This window comes from Phyllopteryx taeniolatus, chromosome 4 (assembly GCF_024500385.1).
Source record: "Phyllopteryx taeniolatus isolate TA_2022b chromosome 4, UOR_Ptae_1.2, whole genome shotgun sequence".
NCBI classification, from domain to species: Eukaryota; Metazoa; Chordata; class Actinopteri; order Syngnathiformes; family Syngnathidae; genus Phyllopteryx; species Phyllopteryx taeniolatus.
Window position 1 is genome coordinate 24705874 of NC_084505.1, and position 26490 is coordinate 24732363.

Here is a 26490-nt window from a genome sequence, read left to right on the forward strand (position 1 = left end):
AAAAATGAAGACTATGACAAGAATGATTTCATAAACTTACTAAAATTACGAGAAAAAAGTACAAATATGACGTGAACAAATTTAAAATCTTAAGAAAATTCAACAAAAAAGTTGTATCATATGGAAAACAAAACTTTTGCAATCTTACATTTTTAAACTTCAAGGGAAAAAAGGAAATTATTTTCCATATTACTTTTTATTCTCTTACTATTCTGAGCTTAATTTCTTTTGAGGAAAAAAAGTATATTCTCATAATATTCTGACTATCTCATAAATTAAGTTTTTCCCCCCCAGCTTTATTCTTAAACTCTTGTGGGGGGGGATAATTACGAGATATATGAGATTTATTTATGTAAAAAAAAAAGTGTGAATATTACAAGAATTTAAACTTTTATGAGGATAGATATAATCCAAATGTGGACAATATAATGCACATTTTAAATATTGTCATATCAGAGAATTTATTTTCACAAGAATAGTTTTGGATTTTTCCAATTACTCATCAAAATTACAAGCTTAGGCTTTGAAATAGTCCACGTTTATTTTTAGAAACTTCACAACTTTTTGCATGCAAATTCTTTAAAAAAATTTTTTTTCCCAGTGTACTTTTTGGAACATTGAAGTCAACAAATAAAATGTTTTTGGGTACAATCACGCATTTTATTTATTTATTTTTTTTTTTAAAGCAGAAAGCATTCCATCATTTTTTTTCCTGCCTTTCCGCTCATAAAAATCATTACAAAAACAAACAAAAAAAAAAGCTTAAAAAGTTGCATAGCTGCGATACAAAATAAATGTGTGCAAAGTTCTTAAAAGCGTATGGGTAAGAATCACTGAGTGTATTTACATCAACAATATGTGCACCTCGTGTGTGTGTGTGTGTGTGAGTCGGCTACAGGAAGAGTGTGGTTGTATTTGGAAAAAAAAAAGATGCCGCTAAAAGTGTTAAAGTGAGTTCTGCTGAGAGTTTTTCATGTTGTTGATCTCCAGCTCCAGCTGCTTGATGTGCACGTCCCTCTGGTGGAGCTTCTCCACCAGCCGCCGGATCTCGTCCTGCTGCTTGTGGAACTTCACGCGAAGCTGCAGACCACATCAACATCGGGGGGGATTACGTCGCGTTCCAGGGGACGTGCCGCGGTACCTCGACAGACGAGTAGCCATTGACCGATATGTTGTTTTTCAGGGCCGATGCCGATTATCGGTAGTCGAAGAGGCCGATAACCGATATTTGGAGCCGATATTCAGTTGCAGTAAAAAATCAAAAGTAAAGATATTGGTGTTAAATGTTTGAATAATACCAACTCCAACACTTTGTTTAAATACTTTTATGAATATACTTATTAAACTTTTTTTTTTTTTTTTTTTTTTTTTTAAATGTTAGGCAATAGACATCTTTGTTTAAGAATTCTAAGAAAAAGTGCAGGGAGCTCCCAAAGTTAAATGAAAACCTAAAAGAAATAAATAGGTCCCTAAAGTTTTCCAAAATGTCAATATAACCAAAAGATTATTCTTTAAAGTTCAAACAACACAAAAGGTGCAGGGAATTCCCAGGGTCAACATGCTGCTGACATGCTCTTAGAAAGTTAACAGAGAATTCCAAAAAATAAATAAATAAAGGCTGATGCCGATATGCGTCAAAATTACAGATCGACCGATTATGGGGAAGCCCGATCATCGGTACCGATATTTGGAATTTTGACATATATCGGCAACTGTATTTTATTGTATTGATTGATTTAAATCTGACGTGCCGCTATCAAGAAATTAATTTCAAACTGGGTTATTTCGGCTCAGATGCAGCCACGCCTCTCTCTCTCTCTCTCTCTCTCTCTCTCTCCTGCCATTTCTGTCCCCAACATGTATCCACCCACGGCGCCATCTGATTGGTTAAGCAGCCGCAGCACGGAGCCCATCTGAAGCCCTGGCTCGAAACACTCAGCAGAAGAGTGTGCGTTTACATGAAAAACTCTACAGCTCACGACTACCACAATAATGTAACGTTAAGGGAGGCGTAAACACAAGCGGCAGCTCTGCTAGCTCCGAGTACCTCCGACATTGCCGCGAATCACCTGAAATGTTGGTTTTGATGACATCGATGTGGAAACAGTCAGTGATTGTAGAAGCCTGTGTGTGTGTGTGTGTGATTGTGAGAGAGGAAGCAATTCAATTCAAGTTTGTTTTGTTGAAGTACGCTGAGATGAAGGCCGACTAGTTTTTAGCGTAACGTTAGCTCACCGGTCCTGCTTTAAATGCTGAGCAGACTCAACGGGGAGATTGTGTGTGATGTTGAGAATAACATGAGTTGCGTGAAAGACATTCAAAACTCTACAACTCGCGACTACTAACGATGCTTTGCGCTTTCTGATCCAATGATCTGAAAATTCAAGTGAAGATGAGATTCTACGGGCTATTTAGTGTTTAACAGTTGCTTTAATCTCTTGCAACAAGGCTGCTGATAAAATGGATCTAGAAATAGTGACAGTAGGAAGAAGTCTATATGTGAGAGAGTAAAATTCAGTGATTTATCTGAACAAAATGGTGGGACATTGTAAATACTGCGTGAGCTCATTAAAGCCCTAAAGGCGGTTTGTGTTCAGTCGGGAGTTTTATTGCACACGGCAACTATTATGCTTTTTATGTAGCTTTTGTCATATTAATCGTTAATAATCTAGCAGCATAGTTTTCAATGACAGGGTCCCTGTTATTGCATGTTCAAATATAACATTGAATAATGAAGTCAACTTCAGGCTACTCAAATGCTGTAATAAATTAAGCACGGTGAGTTGAGCATATGTCAGCATGTTTAACACTTTCCAAATATCGGTTATCGGCCTTCTTAACTACTAATTATCGGTATCAGTCCTGAAAAACCCATATCGATCGATCGCTAGTCAAAATACCGAATATTGGTGCCGATCATCGGTCCAGCTTGAGTTCCGAGCACTTAGATGGTGGCAGCAATTTCATTTTGGAAGATAGTGAACAATTCCTCAAAAAGGGCCCAAGTGTGCTTGCTTCAAACTGTATACTGCCACTTCCAGTTTAAGTTTACTTTAAAACTAAACATAAAACAAATATAATTGTGCATTGTATATTTAACCAAAACCACATAAGTTTAACTTACAAAAGTCTGTTAGCTAAATGCTAACACATAATGACCACATAATAGGAAACTCTAAAGATGAGCTAACAAAATTAGCATGAATATTTGGGGGGCTGGAACGGATTAAAGCCATTTATTTTGATGAGGAAAGATGATTTGAGAAGTGTTTTGAGTTACGAACGTGGTCACGGAACAAATTGAACTCATAAGTCAAGGGACCACTGTAGTTGGGGAAAAAATATTTTAGCATAGTAAAACAAAACCAGATGTCATGGAAGTAAAGTGGCAAAAAATGCCCACATTTTTGGGAGAATCACAATTTTGTAAAAAAACAAACAAAAATCATCATTAATATCTAAATCACTAAAGATAAAAATCCCCTCCAGCGGTAAAACTTGAAATGAATCTCCTGCAAAATGACAACAGTGGAGTTAGCCCATTCTCGAGCCCAGTGGCTCTATTGTCAATCAAACTCCGCGCCCATGTGACATCACCCGAAGAAAAAGAGTTTATCGCTACCTCATTTTCAGTCTTGGGCGGCGAGCAGAGCAGGAAGTCTTGTCCGTTGCTAACCGCCGTCCTGCCGTCCTCGGCCACGCCGTTGTTGTCTGTCTTGCCGCCGCCGCAGTCTTTGGCCATCGGCCGCTCCCTGATGTACGCCCGACTGCGAGGCCGGCCCGGACCCTTGAGGGACTCGCCGTCCGATTGGCCCACCGGATGGCCGGGCTTCAGCGACATCAGCACCGGGCCTGCACACCGGACGGGAGGAATTGAGGAACATTTTGGATTCGGGTATGATGACATTCAGTCACGTGCTATTTGTGCCACACGCAAAGTTGCAAAAATTGACAAAATTAAAAATGTTGAGAGAAAATGTTTTTAATATTAGCAGAAAAAAATTACAAAAATAATTTCTAATACCTGCAAAACGTCATGAATATAAACACATTTCTACAATTACAAAAAGTCAGTTTGTTATGAGTCCGAATCAATATATTAATAAATAGCAGAAAAAAGTTGAAATATTTGAAGAGGAAAAAAAAAACCACAAAATTTGAAAAGAAAAAAAAAATGCTACAAGAATAAACTTACTCGTAATAAAACCAGAAAAAAGAATGAAGAATGAAGCCTAAATAAGAGCGATTATGAAAACAAGACATTTACAAATGAAAAAAAGCGACTATTATATAAATAAACAACATTTTACAAGTACCCCCAAAAATATTACCAGAAACATATAGGAATATTGCGAGAATACACTAAAATGTTTACAAGAAAAAGCAATAATTTACAAGACAAAAGTCAGCATTTCTGAAAGAAAATTGTAATATTACCAGAAATAGAAAAGATGAAAAAGAAAAAAATTGAAAAAGTCAGAAATATTACGAGAATAAAATCACATTTTTACCAGAAAAAAGTTGTAATTTTACAAGAAACTCATATGAGGAAAACAAAAATGTACTTTACAAAATTTACAAGATACTTTAAAATGTTACCAGAAAAAAAGGAAATATTACGATAAGAAACTCCAAATGTTATGGGCAATTTAAAAATGAAGTATTATCAGTAAAAAACAATGCGAGAATAAACAAAGTTTGAGAAGAAAATTATTGTTTAAAAAAACAAAACCCTAAAAACGTCCCATCTTAAAAGAACTAACTTTACAGAAAAATACTGTAAAATGATGAGAAAAAATGTGTATTATCAGAAAGAAAGTTAATATCTCAGTATAAACAGAATTTAAGAAGAAAAAAACATTGTAACATTTTCCAGCTCAAAATTTGAGAAGAAAATGTACTGTAAAACTATGACAATAAAAATGTGCAGTATCAGAAAAAAAGCTACAAATTTACAATAAACCCAAAATTTTAGAAGAAAAAAAAAAATCATTAAAATGACTAGAATTTATTTTAATAATTTCACGAGAATAAAAAAAAAAGTAACATGAGAAAAATGTACAACATTACCAATATTTTTTTTTTACAAGAAGAAAACAAAACAATTCACGAGGCACGATATTGTAATATTATGAAAGAGTCATACAATATGGGCCTAAAAAGAATTCCTAAAATGACTGTGACCTCTGTCGATGCCGCTGAGCCACTCGTCCGCAGTCAAGGCAGCCTTGTTGCCCGCCGTCATCGGATAGATGTCCTCCTGGTACGACTCCGACTGTATGCGAGAAAATATAACGCCACTTACAAAAATGTTTGCTTGTAGTGAGACGGCCAAGCCCTCTTTATTTACCCTGCGAGGTACGATCATGGACAGAGGCTCAATCAGAGTCTTGATGGTCACCAGTTTGTAGAACCGAAACACTTCGCATGAACTCACGTCCAGACCTCTCTTTGGCATCACACCTGACAACAGGAAATGAAAGTTAGTATTATTGTTATTATTTTTCTCGTGAAATTATCAGCGCATGGGTCTGTGTCCTGGCTGCTCAGTACAATATAGTCAACACTAGCTTCAGAATAGTAATAACAATAATAATAGGGCAAATGCCTGTTTTTGACGTAAAAGTCGACAACCATAATAATATTACTGCGTTTATTTAAATTTTAAAAAAAGATTGTAAATGTATAAGAATGAAGTGGGAATATGAAGAGAAATTTTTTTTTTTTGTAAGAATACATTCAGAATATTTTGTTATTATTTAAAAATAAGACAAGAAAAAATATGGTAAAAAAAAGGGTGAACATTACAAGAATTATCTCAAACTATTTTAGAGATTTCTTTATAACTCCATGCAAAAAGTCAAAATCTTACAAGAATAAGAATTTTTTAGATTATAATTTACGAGAATGAACTCAAAACGTTACAAGAAAAAAAGACGGAACATTACCAGACTGAACATAAATTCCATATTTCATCGCAGCATTACCAGAAAGAAGTCAAAATTTAAGTATTTCAAGAACGGACCCAAAATGCTGCAAGAAAAAAAGTCAGAATATTACGCTAATCAACTTTACAAGAAAAATCCTTATATTATCTGAGAAAAAAAATAAAAAGGCAATTACAAAAAGACACAAACTTTAATGGATTCAAAAATGTTATTACTCCAAAAATGTAATAATCCAAGAATAAAAATACTAAACATTATCATTAAAAAAAAAACTTAAACATGTACAAAAAGAAACTACAAATTGTACAAGAATAAATATCTTAATGTTGCTTGAAAATAATTCAGAATATTACAAGAATAAACAAAAAATGTCACGGTCAAAAAATCTTAACATAAAAAATTTTATTTCACAAGAATAAAAACCTTAATACTATCAGAAAGAAAAGCTGGCATTAACTCAAAATCTTACGGGAAAAAGTCACGACAATGAATCCAAACTATTGGGAGGAAAACAAATTCTGATTATTACAATAACAACAAATAAATACAAAATACAACAAAAATCATATCAGAATAAGGTTGGAGTGATGCGTCATTTCCAAAATGTTGATCTGCTTTGAATATCCAAACACTGCTGGCTATTTGCACAGCATATTTACCTGCAGGTGCATTGGAGTCGATATAGCAGGCATATATATCTTCAATGGTGTTCAGACAACAGGAGGGCGGTGTGTTCCTTACCCATCCCTTTCTGAGGTAAACTGGAGCGGTACTCCGTCAGGTAGTGGATGTACGGCTTTTCCGAGGTGATCTCATAGTACCTGATGTTCCCGTCCCCCTGAAGGAGACACGAGTGCCTCTTAGCCAACTCAAAGTGTTTGCTTATACAGCGGTACCTTGACTTACTAGTACCCCAATTTACGACTTTTTCGCGTGATGAGCCGTCGCGCGATTGATTTGTTGTTGGTTTGTGTTGCGAGCAAAAATTCGGCATATGAGTGAGCTTCTGGAACGCCACCGCTAGAGGCCGGCAGTGGACTTCACAACAAAGTGTAACATGACAGGTAAACGTTATCTTGTATTTAAAAATAAAAAGGTTGAGTGTGCTTGCTTCAAGTTGTTTTTTGCCACACCTGGTTGAAGTTTACTTTAGAACTCAACAAGGAGGCGCTTCGAGGTCATATTTGGAAAAATATGTCACGTTTCAGACTAGGGCAGAGCGGCACATGACCAGACAGAGACAATCATAAGCTTCAGCTTTAGAAGAAGGAAGTGACAAAAAAAAAAAAAAGAAAAATCACAGCTTTTGTGGCTATTTTTCAAATGGTACTCAAGTTGTAATCATGGAAATTTCCAAAAGCAACTGAAATATAATTACTCATTTTCTTCCAGTAATGTGATGGATTACAATTAGATACAATTTGTAATTAAATTACATATTCTCGTTCCATGTAATGAGTTACTCCCATCACTGGTTTAGTTAACTGTTAGCTTATGTGGCTGTGGCCTTTTCCATTCTATGCTTGATGGAGGCTGTTTGTGGTGGTTGTTTCAAAAACACAACATGTAATTCTTTTAGTTTTATAGTTAGTTTTCGAGTAAACTCCATCTGGTAGGGGTAATCAACAGAGTATTTAGTAATTATGTCAGCCAAGCTGCCGCTTGTTGTGAAGTGAGTGGCGCCACCTGCCGCCATAAAGCCCTCGTATCTTGAGTTTGGGCTATTAAAAAAAACAAAAACAAAAACAAAAAAAACTCGGCTGATCGATGGCTCGTATCGCATAAAACTTGTATAGCTGGTCACTTGTATCTCAAGACACCACTGTACCACTTTTTATATTGTAGAGAGCGTCAACGATCCTGCGGGATGCCCACCTTCCCAGCCAGGTAAAGCATGTGCGTGTCGGGGTCGTAGAACGGAAAGAGGAACCCCGACGAACCATCCAGGTTTTCCTCTAACAAAGGCACTGAGAGGTCGTCCTGAAAAAACGCAAAAATACTTTATTTGCATACAACTTTTCATACGACACAGAATATGAAAACTGTGACAGTTATGGTAAACACAGTTACATGAATACAATATTTTATAGCCATAGGAAAGCCGGTAAAATTAAGTCAAATAAAACAAAGTAATGCGCAAAAAATAAAAATAAAGTAACATGGTAAAATAAAACAAAAGTTTTGAAAAAAGTAAATTAAAACAAAGGTGGGAAATAAAACAAAGTCATGTTTTTTTTAATGCAGTAAAATAAAACAATAAGGTGGTAAAATCAAGTACTAAAGTAAATTAAAGCCAAATAAAACAAAGTTAAGTGGTTAAGAAAATTAAAACAAAGTACAAGGATAAAAAGGTGGAAAAATAAACTAAAACAAACTAAGTTGGTAAAACAAAGTAAAATAAAACAAAAAGTCAGTTAAAAATAAAATACAACAAAGTAAGGTGGTAAACTCAAATAAAACAAAGTAAGGCAGCATGTGCTAAAATAAAATCAAGTAAAACAAAGTACAGTGTGGTTATAAAAGTGAAATAAAACAAAGGGGGATATAAAGTGAAATAACACAGAAGGGTTGTAAAATAAAACAAAATATGGTGGAAAATTAAGTACAACAATATTGTTTTTAAAGTATGGGAGGTAAAAAAAGTAAAATAAAAAAACCCAGTTAAAAAGTAAAATGAAATCAAATCAGGTGGAAATAAAGTGAAATAAAAGTGAGGCAGTTAAAAAGTAAGGTGGTAAAATAAAATAGTATGGTGGGTAAAAAAGTAAAGACAGATGAAAGTAAACCCACACACACCCCTGCACACATACACACAAACCATATTTACAATGAAGTGTAGTGGGTAAATGATGGTCTGATATAAAAAGAGAAAAAGCAAAAGCAAACGCTAAATCCATAATCCTTCACTTGGGACATAATCCTCCTTGCGCATCAAAACACCAACTGACCCCTACTACACTATCCTGTACTGTGCTGTAATACAGTGGTGCTTTGAGATACAAGTTTAATTTGTTCCATGCCGCTTGTAACTCAAAACACTTGCATCTGAAATCATTTTACCACGTTGAAATGAATGGAAATGCCATTAATATGTTCCAGACCCTCCCCCCACAAAAAAAAATATGTTTTTTTTAATCAGGAACAATATCATTCTCTAAAGGTGTGCTTTATAAAAACATAGACAAATAACGATATTCAATAAAAATTAAGAAATTAAACAGTTTAAACAGCATGTGTAAGCGTGTTGCTCCATCGTTTGGATTCAAATATCTGTTGCTTCTAAAACTATCAATGCTAACTGTTAGCATGTCAGCATTTTGCATTGTTGGTTAGCAGTAAACTAAGCAGACTTTCCCTTAGGCAAAGCCATGTTGTTTTAAATACACAATGCGAAATTCTCTTTGTTTTATGATTAGTTTTATGGTAAACTTCACCTTGGAGTGGCACTAAAGAGCTTGAAGCCTCTTTTTTTGACAAATTGTTCACTATTTGCCAAACAGCTGCTATTGTGAAGTCTCAAAGCAACGCTGTATAATACTGGATTCTCAAATGGTGTTTTGTTGTAGTTACTTGTGTGAGTGTCCTTGAATGTGTCCACTAGATGTCAGAGTTGTGTTACTAAAGTACTTAACCTTCTCTTCTTCGTACTGGAGTCGGATGTGACTTTAATGAGACGGTACATCAAGGTGTGTACTGACTCAGGGTGCCGATTCGACACTTGGTTCCCTTGCTAAGCATAAATCTGGATTATTATTTTCATTATTGTTGTTGTTTTAGTAGTACTGGGACGTGATGTCACTGGACACAGAGGCAAAATTAGGTCAGAGGAATATAATCTGCAGTGGACACTGAATACATGTGACAGACGTCCTCATCAGTACAAATTGCTGAAAAACATTTCTCCTAGAGTCAAAAGCATACATTTAGGCATACTGTGGCGCAAGTAAAATACAACTGAATAATAAGGTGGTAAAATGAAGCCAATAATACAAGGATGTACTATAAAATTACATTATTGTATTTCCCCTTTAGAGATCATGATAATGTATGATAATTTTCTTTAAAAAAAAAAAAAAAAAAAGTTAGGTGGTTAAATAAAAAAATATAAAGTTGTCAACTTAAGTTAAATAAAACAAAGGTCGTAAAATTGAGTGACATACAATGAATTATGGTGTTAAAATAAAACCAAATAAGGTATTCAAATTAAGTGGAAAATAAAACAAGGTACAGTGGTAAAATCAAGTTAAAAAAAACAGCACAATACGATAAAATAATGTGGTCAAAAGAGGTAAAATAAAGGTTCTTGTGGAGGTAAAATTAAGCAAAACTAAATGAACGCCGTAGTAAAAGTAAAAAAAGCAAACAAAGGTGGTGAAATTACCGTAATTTCCAGAGTATAATGCGCCCCCCCCCCCCAAAAAAAAATCTATGGTGTGCATTATACATTATACAAGTATAGGGGAAAATGAAAAAAACTTTCCCATTTTATAAATGTATGCCGCCATCTAGAGGTTATGAAGAAGTGGTACACGTTCATTTCAATATGCCACTGCCACCTAGAGGTTATGAGAAAGGTGTAAACTTTCATTCTAATATGCCAGCGCCACCTACAGGCAATGATAAAGGTTTAGCCTACACTTTGATTCCAATATGACAGCATATATGTACAGTTGTACTCATGTTTGCATACCCTGGCAGAATTGGTGAAATCTTTATTTTTTAAAATGTATTTAATTATTATTTTTTTTTAATACGACAGATGACTGAATAACAACCATCATTATTTCTTTATGGTTAAGTTTTGTTTGATGATAATGCTTTTCTGAAATGCTTGACAGTTTATTTTGAATCCCATTAAAATAAAACTAAATGTTTTTCGCCTGGCCCTTCATGTTTTCTTTAAAGAATTGTACCCATCTTACAAATTCTGCTCGGGTAATCAAACATATGAGCACAACTGTGTGTGTGTGTGTGTTTTTTCTCATTTACTAAATAAAAGTAGGGCTGTGAATTTCAAAATAAGAACAAGCAAATTAAAAGAAATTATTACATATTCAAATAATGTGCTTAACATGAATTATTATTTGAAAAAAGAAAAAAATACAGTTAATGCTTCATGTTTTGATCATACGGGTAGAAGCAAAATCATGCGTTGTAAAAATGCATTATACATGGATAGAAGGGTTTTCCAGAATTTTTAGGTCAACTTTGGGGGTGCGTATTATACATGGGTGTGCATTACACACGAGAAATTACGGATAAGTAAAATGTTAAATGAATGGTGGTAAAATCAACTTTAAAAAACACATTAAGGTGGTAAAGCAAAAGATGAAGGTGAGTAAAAAGGAAAATAAAACCCTGCACAGTGGTAAAGTACAATAAAATAAAACAAACTGTAAAAAAGTAAAACAGAGTAAGGTGGTAAAAAAAAGGGAAGTACGATGGGCTGAATAAAAAAGGAAAGGAATTTTAAAAAGGAAAATACAACAAGGCAAGGTGTTGAAATTAAGTAGAAGAAAACAGTGGTAAAATATAGTAAGGGTGTAAAAGTAAAAAAAAAAAAAAAAGGACATTAAGGTAGCAAAATTAAGTCATAAAAAAACAAGGTTAAGAAGTTAAGTAAAATAAAACCAAGAATGGTGGTAAATAAAATAAGTGTTAAAAAGTACAATGTAACAAGGTAAGATGGTAAAATAAAATAAAGGCAGTTAAAAAATTAAAATAAGACAAAAAGGTAAAACAAAATATAGGCATAGCAAAAGTTTTTTCGTCTGTTTGTTTCAAGTTAAGGTAGTAAGAAAGGTAAACTAAAAAAGGAAAGTTGATAAAATAAAGTAAAATAAAACAAATTAGGGGGGTAAAATAAACTAAAAGCAACATGACAAAACAAAGTAAAATATAACATGATAGTAAAAAAAAAGTAAGATGAACCAAAGTAACACAAAAATTGAACAAGAAATTACAAGCCCAACCAGTGTACCGGTACAATTACAATACCTCACCCTTATAAGAAATAATGGAACAGAAGCACGTTGGTCCTTACCAGATCCCAGAGTGCAATCTGTCTGTCATTCCATCTGGACGTGCCTGATGTGAGCAGCTTGTTCACGTTGTCCAGGATCAGCACCTTGCTGGCCTTGTGCGTCTTACAGTTGGCTTCCTGACAACGAGCACAGCACAGACGCGCTTCATCTCCACAAATAAAACTTACGTCACAGCGTTTCATCCACGTTGTCGGAAGAAAGTAAAAAGTGAGTGTGCAGTCCAAATGTTTGACTGGAGAAGTGTGTCTCGCGTCTTAAACATATCCCGCCCTACAGTGTCGAAAGCACTGACGTTCTGTGTAGCTGGCACTGACAAGGAATCAGAGGAATTACTGCACTGTTGTGTCGAAAGCAATATATGTTCTGCATAAATGACACTTACCGTAAACTAAATGTGGGGATGAAGTTGGGAAGTCCTCCTCCCTCTTCTGAGGAGTTAACAGCGCCGTAACATAGTTGGGATGGAGTTAATTTTAACACTTGACAGCCACTTCTTCCACCATGTTGTGTCGAAAGCAATTTATGCTCTTAATAAACACCACATCACTTAAACTGAATGTGGGGATGAAGTCTGGAAATATTCGGCTTTGTGAGGTAGGCAGTATGAGAAATGTAACGAAGAAGAATGGTAGAAAATTCAACACCCGACATGGACTCCTCCTAACCTGTTGTACGGAAAGTAAAATCGACATTCTATATTAATGGACACAAAATGAGGGGGATGACGTCAGGAAATATTTTGCTTCCAAAGGTAGTATTAGAGCCAAAATTGAATCTGGAAGGTGTGAAGTTTAACCACTGATTGACTCACTTCTTCCGGCGAGTTGTGTTGAAAGCAATTTATATTCTGTACTAATGGACACGGAAAGATGGGGGATGAAATTAGGGAAGATTCAAAGGTAGTATCACAGTTGTAACTGAGGTGGGACGAAAGTAATTAACGTTCTGCATAAAACTATAACTACGGTGGCCAGGAAGGTTCAAGAAGATTGGATTCCCATAGATTCCAAGATTACCTGCAGCAGAGTCCCTGAGCGTGGCTCTATGAGCCGCACTTTCCTGTCCTTGCACGTGGTGGCCATGAGACTGGCGTCCGTGTTGAAGGACATGGACAGCACCACATCTGTGTGGTGGCTGATGGTCCGCACAGGATTCTTGATCACCTGGTCCGGATAGTCCAGGTTCCAGATCATCACCTGGAGGTGAGAGGAGAGATCGAATGAAGCATGGTAAAGCAGCTAAACCTTCACCTTTGGCTTGTTTTGTGACACGCGGCAAGCACCGTAAAATTTGGAAAGAATTTTAATGTGACAGGTCAAATAAAAGCCATCATACGATGCAGTTCACTTCACAGTCGAGAGAGTCAGGCATTGAAGATTGTGTGATGCAATGTTCCACAATCCACAGATAGTAGGTCAGGAAAGCTCAAATCTGACTTAATCCACGATGCACAGCAAGCAGAGTGGGAAAACTCACACTTCTAGGGGAATCTCCAACAGCCTTGGGGACAGGAACAGGCAAATGTGATAAGGCCGAATTCTTACTGGGTCGTGTTGCAGGGTCTTCCTTGTATCAGAGTCAAACACTATGACACTGATTGATCAACAAGGCCTTAAATAGGCTGTGCATCACTGTGGCTGGTAGAACTAGATTGGCTAACATATTGGCTGTCTGTCATGGCAGACTGTAACAGTTTTGTGTGTCTTACCTTTAAATGGGACAGGGAATTTAAATTTGATAGGCAAAATTGGTGCGGTAGTTCAGTCCAGCTTTTTTCACCTCAGGCAGCTGGCAAAGGGGTAGCCTTTTCTAACACAGCAGCACTTTGAATCAGCAATCCATCCTCTCTTCACATCTCGGCTGGATTACTGTTATGTAATTTATGTAAATGTACTTTACTTTGGAGTCAGCCAGTCCTCCCTCATATGTCTCCAGTTGGTTCAAAATGGTGCCGCTCGCCTCTTAACTGGAACATGTTACTAGGGAGCACATAACTCCTATTTTGGCCTCCCTCCTATGGCTGCCACCGCTATTTGTTTTCAAATCTCCAAGTGGTCTTGCCTCATCTTACCTCATTGAGCTGCTCCATACCCGGTGCCTCACGTTAGCTGACCGTACCGAAGTCGAAGTGGATCCATAGAACGGAAAGGGCTTTTTCTGTCACTGGTCCCGAACTATGGAATGAATGACCTCCCGATGCACATTAGACAAGCCCCTTTGTTTCAGCTGCGGTTGTTTTGAAAGTGTTCTATAAATGAAATTTAATTTATTTTTGTTGAAGTTCTGTGGGTTCTAAATAAATGATACAGATTGACAACCGTATTCAATTCGAGTCTATTTTGTGAAGCTGGGGGCGATCTTTATCATGAGATTGCGTCTCCAGTAAAATAGTTAAGACCTGTTCATCTGCATTGCGATACACTCCAGTACGTGCTTGTAGTGTTTGAAACAGAGCGTCAAGTGGTAGCTTGTTACCTTGTAGTCGTATGCCGTGCTGAAGAGGATGTTGTTGGCGGTGGGGTGCCACTCGATGAGGCCCACCCGGCGGCTGTGGCCCTGTAGCTCCTTGAAGGCCACAGTCATGTTCTTGAGCAGACCGTGAGGGGGGATCTCCCACACCTTCACCTTTAGATATACATTAAACACCACAACAAAGAGATTTGAGCTATTAAACATCCTATTACATATTTGTAGTATGTGTTTTAGTATTTGCTATATACAGTGGCTTTTAGCCATCGTTCTGATCTTTTGTTTTTGTCTTGAGTCACAAGCAGAAAATTTGAGTTATGAGTGCTAAATGGTGGCAACGAATTTAGTGAACAATTCAATACAGAGTGCTTGCTTCAAGCTGTTTATAGAAACCCCAGTTAAAGTTTTAACATAAAACAAAGAGAATTACACATTGTGTATTTAACCAAATCCCATTACTTACAAAAGTCTGCTAGCTTAATGCTAACACTCAATAAAAAACGCCGTAGACAGTTTGCAAAAAGTCTTGGCATGGCAGTTGTGCTTTTTCTCACGCTGCATCACACTTTGAAATTAAGGTACTGTTCTCAATCAGCCCTCAGAATGGATTCAACGGAGCAAAAACCGAGCAATAGTGTTATTAGGAAGCTAATTACTATTTAAAAAAGAAGCAAGTCATCGTGGGGCACGAGAATGCCATTCCGGTTTATGATCCCACTCACCCGGTTTGGTTTGGCAAAATCAACCATCAGCACTATCAGTACGATTGTAATAATAATTAATCAAATCAGGCTCCCCTGAAATCCCCTTCACTTTCTTCCATTTTAACATGCTGTATTATATGCGGTCTCTGCCCATGGATAAATTGTGCCGACAGCTTTGTTTACCTTCACCTTAAAAACAGGTAGCCCAGAATGCAACGCGAAAGCTGCACAGCATTTTGGGCGACCATTTTCTCTGATGAACATAAACAATGCTAATGCGCTGGTCATTTAGGTCCAGAATGTAAACAGTACTGTATGCTAAAAGTGATTTGCTGTTGGTTATTGCGTGATAATGAAGTGTTTTTTCACTTATTTAAACGACTTACTCAAATTACTGCAAACAGGTTTTTAAAAATGAACCGCTTTTTGATTCCCCCTCGTAGCTATAACGCGGTATGCATCATAACACAAATGGTGAAGCAACACATTTAGACAGACATTAAAACAATACTTAAAGGCACATATTCTTTATTTTCCGCAAAATACGACTAATATTACTGCAGCTTACTCAGTCATTTAGTTGTGAAACTCTTCTTAGTCATGTGTCCATTATACTGCCCCCTGGTGGCCAAGGCACACACACAACAAGCAGCATAATGTCAATAGGCATTGAAGCATGAACTCATGATGCACACTGTTTAATTCTTTACATTCTATTTAACTATGTTATTACTGTCTGCTTTATTTTAAAAAGTACATTTTAGAGTGCTATTTTTCCAATTATAAAACTTTCTTGTGGGGCTGGAATGGATAAATGGCATTTCCATTCATTTCAACAGGGAAAGACGATTTGAGATGTTTTTAAAAAAGTGTTAGACTCATAAGCCAAAGCACCACTAAGGCAACCATGGAACTGACTTTCCCCCCTATTATTTGTCCAAAATGGTAAAAAAAAAAATTCATAATTGGAACTGCATTTGGAAGTCAACCAACGTAATGCAAACGTCATTTCAGAGGAGGTAAAACACGTTCTGAGGAATGTGTGGGATGATTCCTGGTTCCTCTTGAAGCCTTCTGTGAGGCACCAGAAAAATATCTTGCCTCTACTCCCTCGTATTCAAGGGAATGACGCCTCAGTAGAGCATGTATTCTGTGTGCACATCTGTGTGCAATTCCAAACCGTGGCATCCTCGGAGCTTGAGGCGATGCAGTAGTCGTCGAAGGGATTCCATTTGACGTCCAACACGTTGCCCCTGTGGCCCGACACTCGTGGGTGGTGAGGGTCCACTTTACCCGTCTGAGGAATAAACATCATAAAAAAAGTAACACAATGCACAAGTCAATTCATCATATTACTACTACTTACCCTGTCATTTAGGTCCACTATATGCCCAAAATTGTCTATGATTTACATTTAAAGTGACATTGCTAGATCAAAACACCGTTTGGAGACTGGTGAAAATTAGTGTATTTAAATATTTTACTGATAAAGAAACATTTTCAACATATTTAATACTTTCATCTCAAATATTTTAAATATAAAGCGTGTATAAAACAAACATCCAGTCTGTGAAGAGGATTATGAACATAACAGCAGTAATAATACATGTGAAAATAAATGTAAAATCTAAATACATTTAAATAATGTTGGTATTAAAAAAAAATATTTGAGGGCTCTGCTTCTGAATATGAATGTATTTCCTCACAAAGTTTTATCATAGTCCCTCAGTACCAAGAAAAGCAAGTAGAATTTATTAGTACCGTATTAGTAGTAAGCCTTTTGCTAATGCTGTGGATATTAATAAAGGTATACTATTTATATATTAGTAAAGGTTTTCAGGCTTAATGATGACCCCACAGAGTGTATCATGTACAGCAAATGCCCAATCTTATATACATAAAATACGACATCTTGTGGTACGAACACTCACATGATGAACAGAGAGGACCAGGAAGGCTCCGCCCCCCGCACACTCTGTGATGACGGCAACGAAGCGAGGGTTGACAGCACAGAAGTTGTTGTCCTGGACGCTGCGCGTGATGGGCACGCCGTCGTAGCAGCTCTCCTTGGCGGCCGCCTTGCCGTACACGTGCCGGAACTTGGAGCTGCGGTACTGAGGACGCCATGACATCTGACAACAAAATGGAAGACACTCTATTTATAGACACTGCGGCCAAGAGGAAACAAAGATTACACAACAAATAAAAATCTCCACTACTTGAATACCTCCACCAAGGAAGCACAATAAAACGACTAGGAAAATCAGGATGATATTTTAACATTGCAAGAAATAAAATCAAAATGGAAATAATACACAAATGCAATTTAAATGTTTTGATTTAATGTAAAGTCTTCGTTTCTGAGAATGAAAATATTAGATCACTGTGGGACTTTAATAATAATGTATTGTTAGCATCTCAATACCCAGAAAAATGCTATATGAGCTAAAAAGAAATAGTAGAAACAATAGTAATATCGATCCATCCATCCATTTTCTGAGCCGCTTATCCTCACAAGTGTCGCGGGACTGCTGGAGCCCATCCCAGCTATCTTTGGGCAGGAGGCAGGGTACACCCTGAACTGGTTGCCGGCCAATCGCGTAATAAAAGTAGGTGTAGTAATAGTAGTAATGGAAGTAGTCAGAGTAATTGTAGTCGTAGTAGAAAATATCTGCCAAGGTGACTGCAGCCTAACCAGACAGATCCAATGTAGCAACAAAGTGCTAGGTGTGTGGTGTTCCACAGGGTAGTGTTTTTGATCCCACTTTATTTCATACAGATATTTAATCTCTTCATCATACAAAACCACAACCTTTCCAATGACTGTTTTTCATTTACATAATATATTCACCAGTCCAGTATGACAACTCAAGCACAGCTGATTGGAAAAAACATTATTGTGGGGGAGGGGGTTGAATCATCAAACATCAGCACTTTTGCAACCTTTCAGTGGTTTCCTTCATTCTCGCTAATTAATTTTTTACGTGACATTCATAGTTTTTCTACTAATTCAATCAGTCAGGCAAAGGCCAATCATGACAAGACATTTCCAAGAACAGCAGTACATTAGGAATTTTTTTTGCGTGAGCTCCCCCTCCTGATAGTCGATGCATATGTCATTATGGCACAAGATAAATGAGTCTGGTCCACTGGGACTAAGGCTAGCCAGCCAGCATGTCTGCTTGGCTACTCTTCCTGCATGCCTGCTGCCTGCAGCATGCTCATTACTTATGAATAAAGAGTGGAGGAGCTTTAGCTGGACAAGACGTTGCGAATAAGCAGCTGCTTACACGGAAACTTAAGTCCTGACAGGGAGAAACCTGTCAAACCATACGACTGCCTCCAAGTCACCTTAAACACTTATCGTACTGTCAATTGATGACTTCCTCATTTATGCAAGTGGCCTACAAAACCTTCGGAACATACAGTACCATGCAAAAATCACCACTATGGTTTACTTAGACCATCAGTCATTTTCACATTGTGAACTAGCTAAAAGTTGGCCCTCCCAGAATGTTTGTCATCCTCCATGAACCAAGAAGTACAGCGGCATGACTCAAAATATTTTTTTTTTTGTAACGGCATCATCATTCTGACGATTCTTAGCTAGTTTTACATTGTATTTCTAGTGCCCTCGCCCCTAGCATGAGGTGGTTATGTGCCGAGAGCATGGATACATGCCCGTACACCAGGTGAGATGCAGGGGGGCACAGGAGGGCAACAACGCAGTAGAAGATATACAATCTGACCCTTTCTCTTCCAGTACAATGTCGAGTGGATAGGAGATAGCAGGAGACAGGCCAGTACACTAAGTGGAGGTCATATGAGGGTGGTCAGCAGCAGAGGAGATACCAGGAGACAGGAAAGTACACTACGATGTTGGTTAAGGAGGGCAAACACCAAGCATCTGCTCCTTTGTCTCCCACAGTGTTAAGAGCTTGGAGGATTTGCCAAGAGACAGAAGACTACACCATGAGGTGGTCATAGGATGGCTACAACCCAGCAATAGGACCACAATCTACTCCTTTGTCTTGCAGCACAGCATCAAGAGCGCAGAGGAGATACCAAGAGACAGGCGATTACGCTAAAAAGTGGTCAGAGGTGGACAAAAATCTGGTAGTAGGACGGCGATCTGCTCCCCCCCCCCAGTAGTGTCAAGAGCGTAAAGGAGATATCAGGAGACAGGCCAGGTGGTGGTCATAGGAGGGCGGTAACCAGCGTAGGAGATTCCAGGAGACAGAACAGTACAGAAGTGGGTGGGGGCAACAACCTAGCAGCAGGACCACTATCTGTTCCTTGGTCTCCAAGCACAGTCAACAGAGCGGAAGAGATACCAGGAGACAGGCCAGTCCATGAGGTGGTGGTCCTAAGATGTCAAAAACATAGCAGTAGGACCACAATATGCTCCTTTGTCCCCCAGCACAGTGTCAAGAGTGTAGAAGGGATAACAGGAGGCGGGGCAGCACACCAGAACAGGTGCAATGCAACCCAGCAGCAGAACCACTATGCTCCTTTGAGTTCAGTGTCAAGTGCATGGAAGAGATACTAAGAGGTGGTCAGAGGAAGGCAAATATGCAGCAGTAGGACCATGATCTGCCACTTTAGCCCCCCCCAAGGAGATGGTCAAAAGCGTGGTAGCGATACCAAAAGACATGCCAGTACAAGAGGAGCTGGTCAGAGAAGGGCAAAAATCCAGCAGCAGGACCACTCGCTTCTCCTTTTCCCCCCAGGACAGTGTCAAACACTTGGAGTAGATACCTGGAGACAAGGCAATACACAAGGAGGTGGGTATATACGAGTAATAACCTAATAAGAAGACTACTATCTGCTCCTTTCACTCCAAGCACCAAGTCATGAATGCAAAGGTGCCAGTACACAACGTGGTGGTCCTAGCAGTAGAACAACCAAACCGAACCACAATCTGTTCCTCGGTGCCCCAGCACAGTGCCATATTTGTGGAAGGGGTAACAAGAGGCAGGCCACTAGACCAGCAGAGGTGCCAGCAGCAGCACCACTATCTGCTCCTTCAAGAGTGGGTCTTGAGCTTGAAAGAGAGAGACCAAGAGCCAGGCCAGTATGTCAGGAGATGGTCGGAGGAGGGCAAAAACCCAGCAGCAGGAAGACTATCTGCTCAATTGTCTCCCAGCACATTGTCAAGAGTGTGAAATATATACGAAGAAACAGGCCAGCACACCAGAGAAGGTGCAGCGAGTTGCTAAATTCCAAAGACGAGAAATCTAATTGTGCGCAAGCGCTACTGTAGATAAGAAAGTTAATGGTGATACTTTCAGCTCGAATTAAGCGTGCCACAAAAAGTAAGAAAGAGAGTAGTGACGCTCCGCATCTCAGTTTACGCTCTCCTCTATCTCCTTCCGCCCTCGGGCCGCCATTGAGAAGCTGGAATGTCTCCTCTCGATGCTGAGGGGATTTGTTAGGCCTCCCAGGTAAAAGCGATCCTGGCCGTTGCAACCTACTGAATCAAGTGGAGTGATAGTTTTATTTCTCTCTTCCCGAGCGCAAGTATCAACATACTGGACTTTGTTCCACGCAATCCTTTGTGGAGGTAAATAAGTAGTCTCTCTTGTAAAAAGAGACGCCACCTGCTCCGCTCCACAATAAAAAAAACAACACAATTATTTGAATATGGCCAACGGTCAATCAGGCCTCCTAGTGACTCCACTCCTTTTTCAACTGTGTCATGAAAGCTTGCCCTGACAGAGATTTGTTTACACTTAGCTACGTGAGATAATCCATGGCAGCGTTTAGGTCATACTACAAGCAGCCAGGTCTTTATGCAGAGATGCTGCCAAGGTAGAACACCAAGACGCTTCTTGGCACATCCTGACGTCCAACTGGAATCACATTAATCAGCTCTTCCAATGTTTGAGCGCCGTGTTGTGTTTACTGACATAAAATAAAGAAAAGGGGTCGGTGGGAAGTTATGAAGACCATACAAGCATGGGATTGGCTGAAGAGACGGGCGCAGGAACACGATTTTGAATGTTCCGCACCTGATCATCGTGTTCACTGCTTTTACCGTGAGTGTGCGTATTAGACGCTGTTCTGAATAAAAGGCACCGACACAGAATTGCGGTAATGAGTCGAACCTGGCAATTTTTTTAGCTTGTGTGATGCATTTCTATTTTGTATTAAAAGCACCGACACGGAATGGGGGTAGAAGCCTCTCTTTTCTGCGTTGTTGGTCTGTATACAAAACTGACTCAAAATGGGGGGAACGAAGTCGACCTGGCTATTTGCAGGCTTGCTGTTCTGTATAAACGGCACAGACACGAAATGGGGGTAATTAGTCAATCAGGCAATCTCCCAATGTTTTCCCGTGTCATTGTTCCGTATAAATGGCACGACACAAAATGGGAGGATGAAGTAGACACGATTCTTTTGCCTTTTGTCCGTGTTGCTGTTCTGTATGAACAGACATGGAATTGAGGCAAGTCGTCGACCAAACAATTTTCTAGCTTTTTAATGCACTGCTGTTCTGTATAAATGGCACCATAATGGAATAGGGGGGGAGAATTCGACTATTTTCCGTTTTCTTTATAAGCAACACAGACACGGACAGCTTTTTTTCATGTGCTGCTGTGCTGTATAAACGGCATGAGACGGGAAAGAGGGAGGAAGACGACCGGCAAATTTTCAGCTTTTTCCTATGTCGGTGTTCAGAACGAAAGGCACTTACACAGAATGAAGATAATTAGTCAATCTCCTAACCTTTTTTCACCTTCACGGTTACAGACAATTTTCTTGCGTTTTTCATTTCTTCTTGTTCTGTATAAACAGTAATGACACAAATATGGGAAGATGAGGAAGACCCGAAAGAAATGTCTGGCTTTTTACAGTGACACTGTAAATGGCACTGACAAGGGAAAGGGGGAAAAAGTTGACTGGGGAATTTTCAGGATTTTTCCCGTGCTACCGTTTTGTGTAATTGGCATTGAATTTTTCTTATCCATCTTGTTCTGTATATAACCAAAAAGAGGAATAAGTGGAATCAGTCAGCCCAGCAATTTTCTGCATTTCTTCCATGATATTATTTTGTATAAATGGGTAAAGACAAAAAAAAGCAGGAAAAACGACAATTTTCCATCTTTTTAAACAAAACTGTATTGCCACCGTTTCAGACCTCTTTTCAAATATTTCCATTTGTCGTGTAAACAAACTGTCAAATCAAGTTTTTATCTTCTTTTCCATTAAAACGTAAGTACACCATAGCGAGCAATACCAATATGCATTTTAAGATGCCATTTTAAAAAGCAGGTCGGTATGAGGCAATAGTAGCTGGGATGTTGCAGTCTCAGCAGTGGGCGGGCAGCCCATCTGAGATCCTGATGACGAAAAACACCAACGAGGCTATTTTTACACGCGGCTCCTCGCTGATCCAAAAAAGACCCAAAATAATCCTTGGTGTATTCATTTATTCCAGTACGTTTTGACCACATCTGGTTCTGAAAACGCAAAGAAGAAAAGGACTGTACAATACATCTGCATCTATGTAGGTTAACGCTGCAGTACTATATGGAGCACACCCCATTTAAAGCAAGTGATAATCTAGTACACAGGCGGCCACTCCTCTCTTGGCCAAACAGTTGTGGGGAGTTCAAAGTTTACATGTGATGTCAACACAGGGCTAAATCAGGCGGGGCTATACACATAGTACACTTCCATTCCACTAACCCACATCAATAAGACAAATCCAATTGTCGGCCAGGACTCCCAATCCAAACAACGGTGACCTTTTGCAGCCTTTAATCCAAAAAGCCAACTTCCCCTCCCTTGTCCTTTCACCTTGTGTTTTTGTCAAAACCCCCAAGACGCAGAATGTACAGGTGCTAAACCTTGTGCCTGCCTCAAATTTACTACTCTTCACCCTCGTCAATGTACTTGCACAAAAGCAACTACTATAAAGTCATCAAATCAATATTTTTTTTCAATTTGTTTTCAATAAATCACTTAAAATCAGTCTAGCTCAAAACTACCAAATAATAAATTTTTTTTTTAGGATTTTAGCCCTTTCAACACCAGTTTTACTATTTGAATGATCTAATTTAAAATTTCTTCAGGTGTGTTGTGGGAAATTATAAAATTTAATGTAATTGCTCAAATAATGTACAAGAAATAATGTATCTTTGTTCATCTATTTATGTCAGTGAGGCATAGTACAGACAGAACCAATAAATGCTCTTCTCCAACCCCAATTCCAGTGAGGTTGGGACGTTATGTAAAACATAAATAAAAACAGAATACAATGATTTGCAAATCATGTTCCACCTATATTTAATTGAATACAATACAAAGACAATATATTTAATGTTCAAACTGATAAACTTTATTTCATTTCTGAGCTGCTTCTCCTCACTTGGGTCGCGGGCGTGCTGGAGCCTATCCCAGCTGTCATCGGGCAGGAGGCGGGGTACACCCTCAACTGGTTGCCAGCCAATCGCAGGGCACATACAAACAGACAACCATTCGCACTCACAGTCACACCTACGGGCAATTTAGAGTCTCCAATTAATGCATGTTTTTGGGATGTGGGAGGAAAACGGAGTGCCCGGAGAAAACCCACGCAGGCACGGGGAGAACATGCAAACTCCAGACAGGCGGGGCCGGGGATTGAACCCGGGTCCTCAGAACTGTGAGGCTGACGCTCTAACCAGTCAGCCCACCGTGCCGCCATAAACTTTATTGTTTTTAGCAAATAATGATTAACTTAGAATTTTATGGCTGCAACACGTTCCAAAAAAGCTGGGACAGGGTCATGTTTATCACTGTGTTACATCATCTTTTCTTTTAACAATAAACGTTTGGGAACTGAGGACACTAATTGTTGACGCTTTGTAGGTGGAATTCTTTCCCATTCTTACTTGATGTACAGCTTCAGCTGCTCAACAGTCTGGGGTCTCCGTTGTCATATTTCACGCTTCATAACGCGCCACACATTTTCAATGGGAGACAGGTTTGGACTGCAGGCAGGCCAGTCTAGTTCCCGCACTCTTTTACTACGAAGCCACGCTGCTGTAACACGTGCAGAATGTGCTTTGGCATTGTCTTGCTGAAATAAGCAGGGGTGTCCATGAAAAAGATGTTTTTGGATGGCAGCATTTGTTTCTCCAAAACCTGGATGTACCTTTCAGCATTAAAGGTCCCTTCACAGATGTGTAAGTTACCCATGCCATTGGCACTAACACAGGCCCATACCATCATAAATGCTGGCTTTTGAACTTTGCGTCCATAACAGTCCGGACGGTTCTTTTCCTCTTTGGCCCGGAGGACACGACGTCCACAATTTCCAAAAACAATTTGAAATGTGGACTCGTCGGACCACAGAACACTTTTCATCAGTCCATCTTAGATTAGCTCGGGCCCAGAGAAGCCGGCGGCGTTTCTGGGTGTTGTTGATAAATGGCTTTTGTTTTGCGTAGTAGAGTTTCAAGTTGCACTTATGGATGTAACGGCGAACTGTATTTACTGACACTGGTGTTCAAGTGTTCCTGAGCCCCTGTGGTGATATCCTTTACACATTGATGTCGGTCTTTGATGCAGTGCCGCCTGAGGGATTGAAGGTCACGGGCATTCAATTGCCGCTTACATGCAGCGATTTCGCCAGATTCTCTGAACCTTTTGATGATGATATGGACCGTAGATGATGAAATCCCTAAATTCCTTGCAACTGTACGTTGAGGAACATTGTCCTTAAACTGTTCGGCTATTTTCCCACGCACTTGTTCACAAAGAGGTGACCCTCGCCCCATCTTTGCTTGTGAATGACTGAGCAATTCAGGGAAGCTCCTTTTATACCCAATCATGGCACCCACCTGTGCCCAATTAGCCTATTTATGTTTAACACAACGTCCCAACTTCATTGGAATTGGGGTTGTATTAGATGACAGGAAGTACATACAGAAATTAATGTATCCACTTTTTGTGACAGTTTTGTTCGTTGGTGTGTCGTGAGATTTTTCAATTGTAAAATATGTGCCTTGGCTCCATAAAGGTTGGAAATCACTCATCGAGAGGGTGCAAAATGCATCAACTCAGTATAAATGACATTTTTTTTTAAATCACTAAAAATAATATTTCTGGAAGAGTTTCATGACACGAGCTGCAAAAATGATCACCAAATTAAATAATAATAATAAAACAAGAATAAAAAAGAAAAACACACTCTCACCTACGTTCAAGATGGTTGGACGACACAAGGCACTGATGAAGTGTCAGGGTCACATGAAGGTCATTGGTCGAGACGAGTTTACTCTACGAGTGCTAGCGAGAGTCCTGACCTTTTGTAATAGGATAACTGACAAGCTAATCCAACAGCTGCTTCGAGGAGTACGACTGAATAAATAGACTTACGCGATTTCCCCACTTTTACACGTATTGCTGTTCTGTATAAATGACACAGACACGATTCGGGGGACCAAGTCACCCTGTCAATTTTGCTGTTTTTCCCCTGCATTGTACTTTTATATAAATAGCACTAACAAAAAATACAGTAACTCGACCTGGCACTCTGCAGCTTTTTCTACCCTCATTTGTGATCTTGATAAGTAGCACACAATTAAAGTAATTAGACAACCCGGAAAATGTTCCATCTTTTTCCGATGTACAGTGGTCATTGAAATGAATAGAAAATGCCATTAATGCGTTACAGTCCCCCACAAAACTTGTGCATCATGATTTCATGCTTTAATGAATTGTGTGTTCCTTCTGGTGTTGCACCTTGGCCACCATGGGGCAGTATAAGATATACATGCGCATATACAAGAAGAACACGGTCTCAACTGCTCAGTAAGCTGCAGTAATATCCGTAATTTTTTTCATAGGATAAAGTTGTGTTTGAATACAGTGGTCCCCCACATACTCGCGGTTCAGCACCAGCAGTCATTTACTTGCACAGTTTTTTCTAAATGTCCTTCCTTTTTTGTTTTTTCTTTTCTTCGGGGGGAACCAACCCTGAAAATAGTCATTGGTTGTTCATCCCTGCTTATTCAAGAGTTTTTTTTTTACCAATGCAATTATAACGGATGTCAATTATCTGCAGATCCAGCAATTTTGTATCTTATTCTGTATAAACAACACAGACGGATTTGTATCTAGTGTGTTGTAGTTTCTGTTACTATGTTGAATTGGATGAACGCAACCATGTCTACGTCAGTGTGAAAGACTGTAATTTTTCAATTTGCATTTTTCATAAAAGCTTCCACTTGTGACTGTTTTGAGCCTGTCAGATGGTGTTTGGTTATAAATGAATAACTGGTGGCGTCTACCTTTATCCATGATCAGATAAGTCCGTTTTACAAGCGTACGGCT

At 38.8% G+C, this 26490-nt stretch overlaps 1 protein-coding gene across 2 annotated transcripts in view; it reads right to left on the minus strand.

The window, feature by feature from the left end:
- Positions 1 to 636: 636 nt before the first annotated feature.
- coro2aa (coronin 2Aa) overlaps positions 637 to 26490 on the minus strand; it is a 40243-nt gene continuing 14389 nt past the window's right edge. For both annotated transcript variants that reach the window (XM_061770828.1, XM_061770830.1), the window contains exons 2-12: positions 17097 to 17297; positions 16346 to 16462; positions 14468 to 14617; positions 13009 to 13188; positions 11992 to 12108; positions 7824 to 7928; positions 6690 to 6786; positions 5351 to 5463; positions 5185 to 5275; positions 3623 to 3852; positions 637 to 1080 (exon numbers count right to left, since the gene is read on the minus strand). In XM_061770828.1, coding sequence (XP_061626812.1) covers positions 946 to 1080; positions 3623 to 3852; positions 5185 to 5275; positions 5351 to 5463; positions 6690 to 6786; positions 7824 to 7928; positions 11992 to 12108; positions 13009 to 13188; positions 14468 to 14617; positions 16346 to 16462; positions 17097 to 17297 — 1536 coding nt within the window. In that variant the 3' untranslated portion in view covers positions 637 to 945. The remainder of the gene's footprint in view (positions 1081 to 3622; positions 3853 to 5184; positions 5276 to 5350; positions 5464 to 6689; positions 6787 to 7823; positions 7929 to 11991; positions 12109 to 13008; positions 13189 to 14467; positions 14618 to 16345; positions 16463 to 17096; positions 17298 to 26490) is intronic.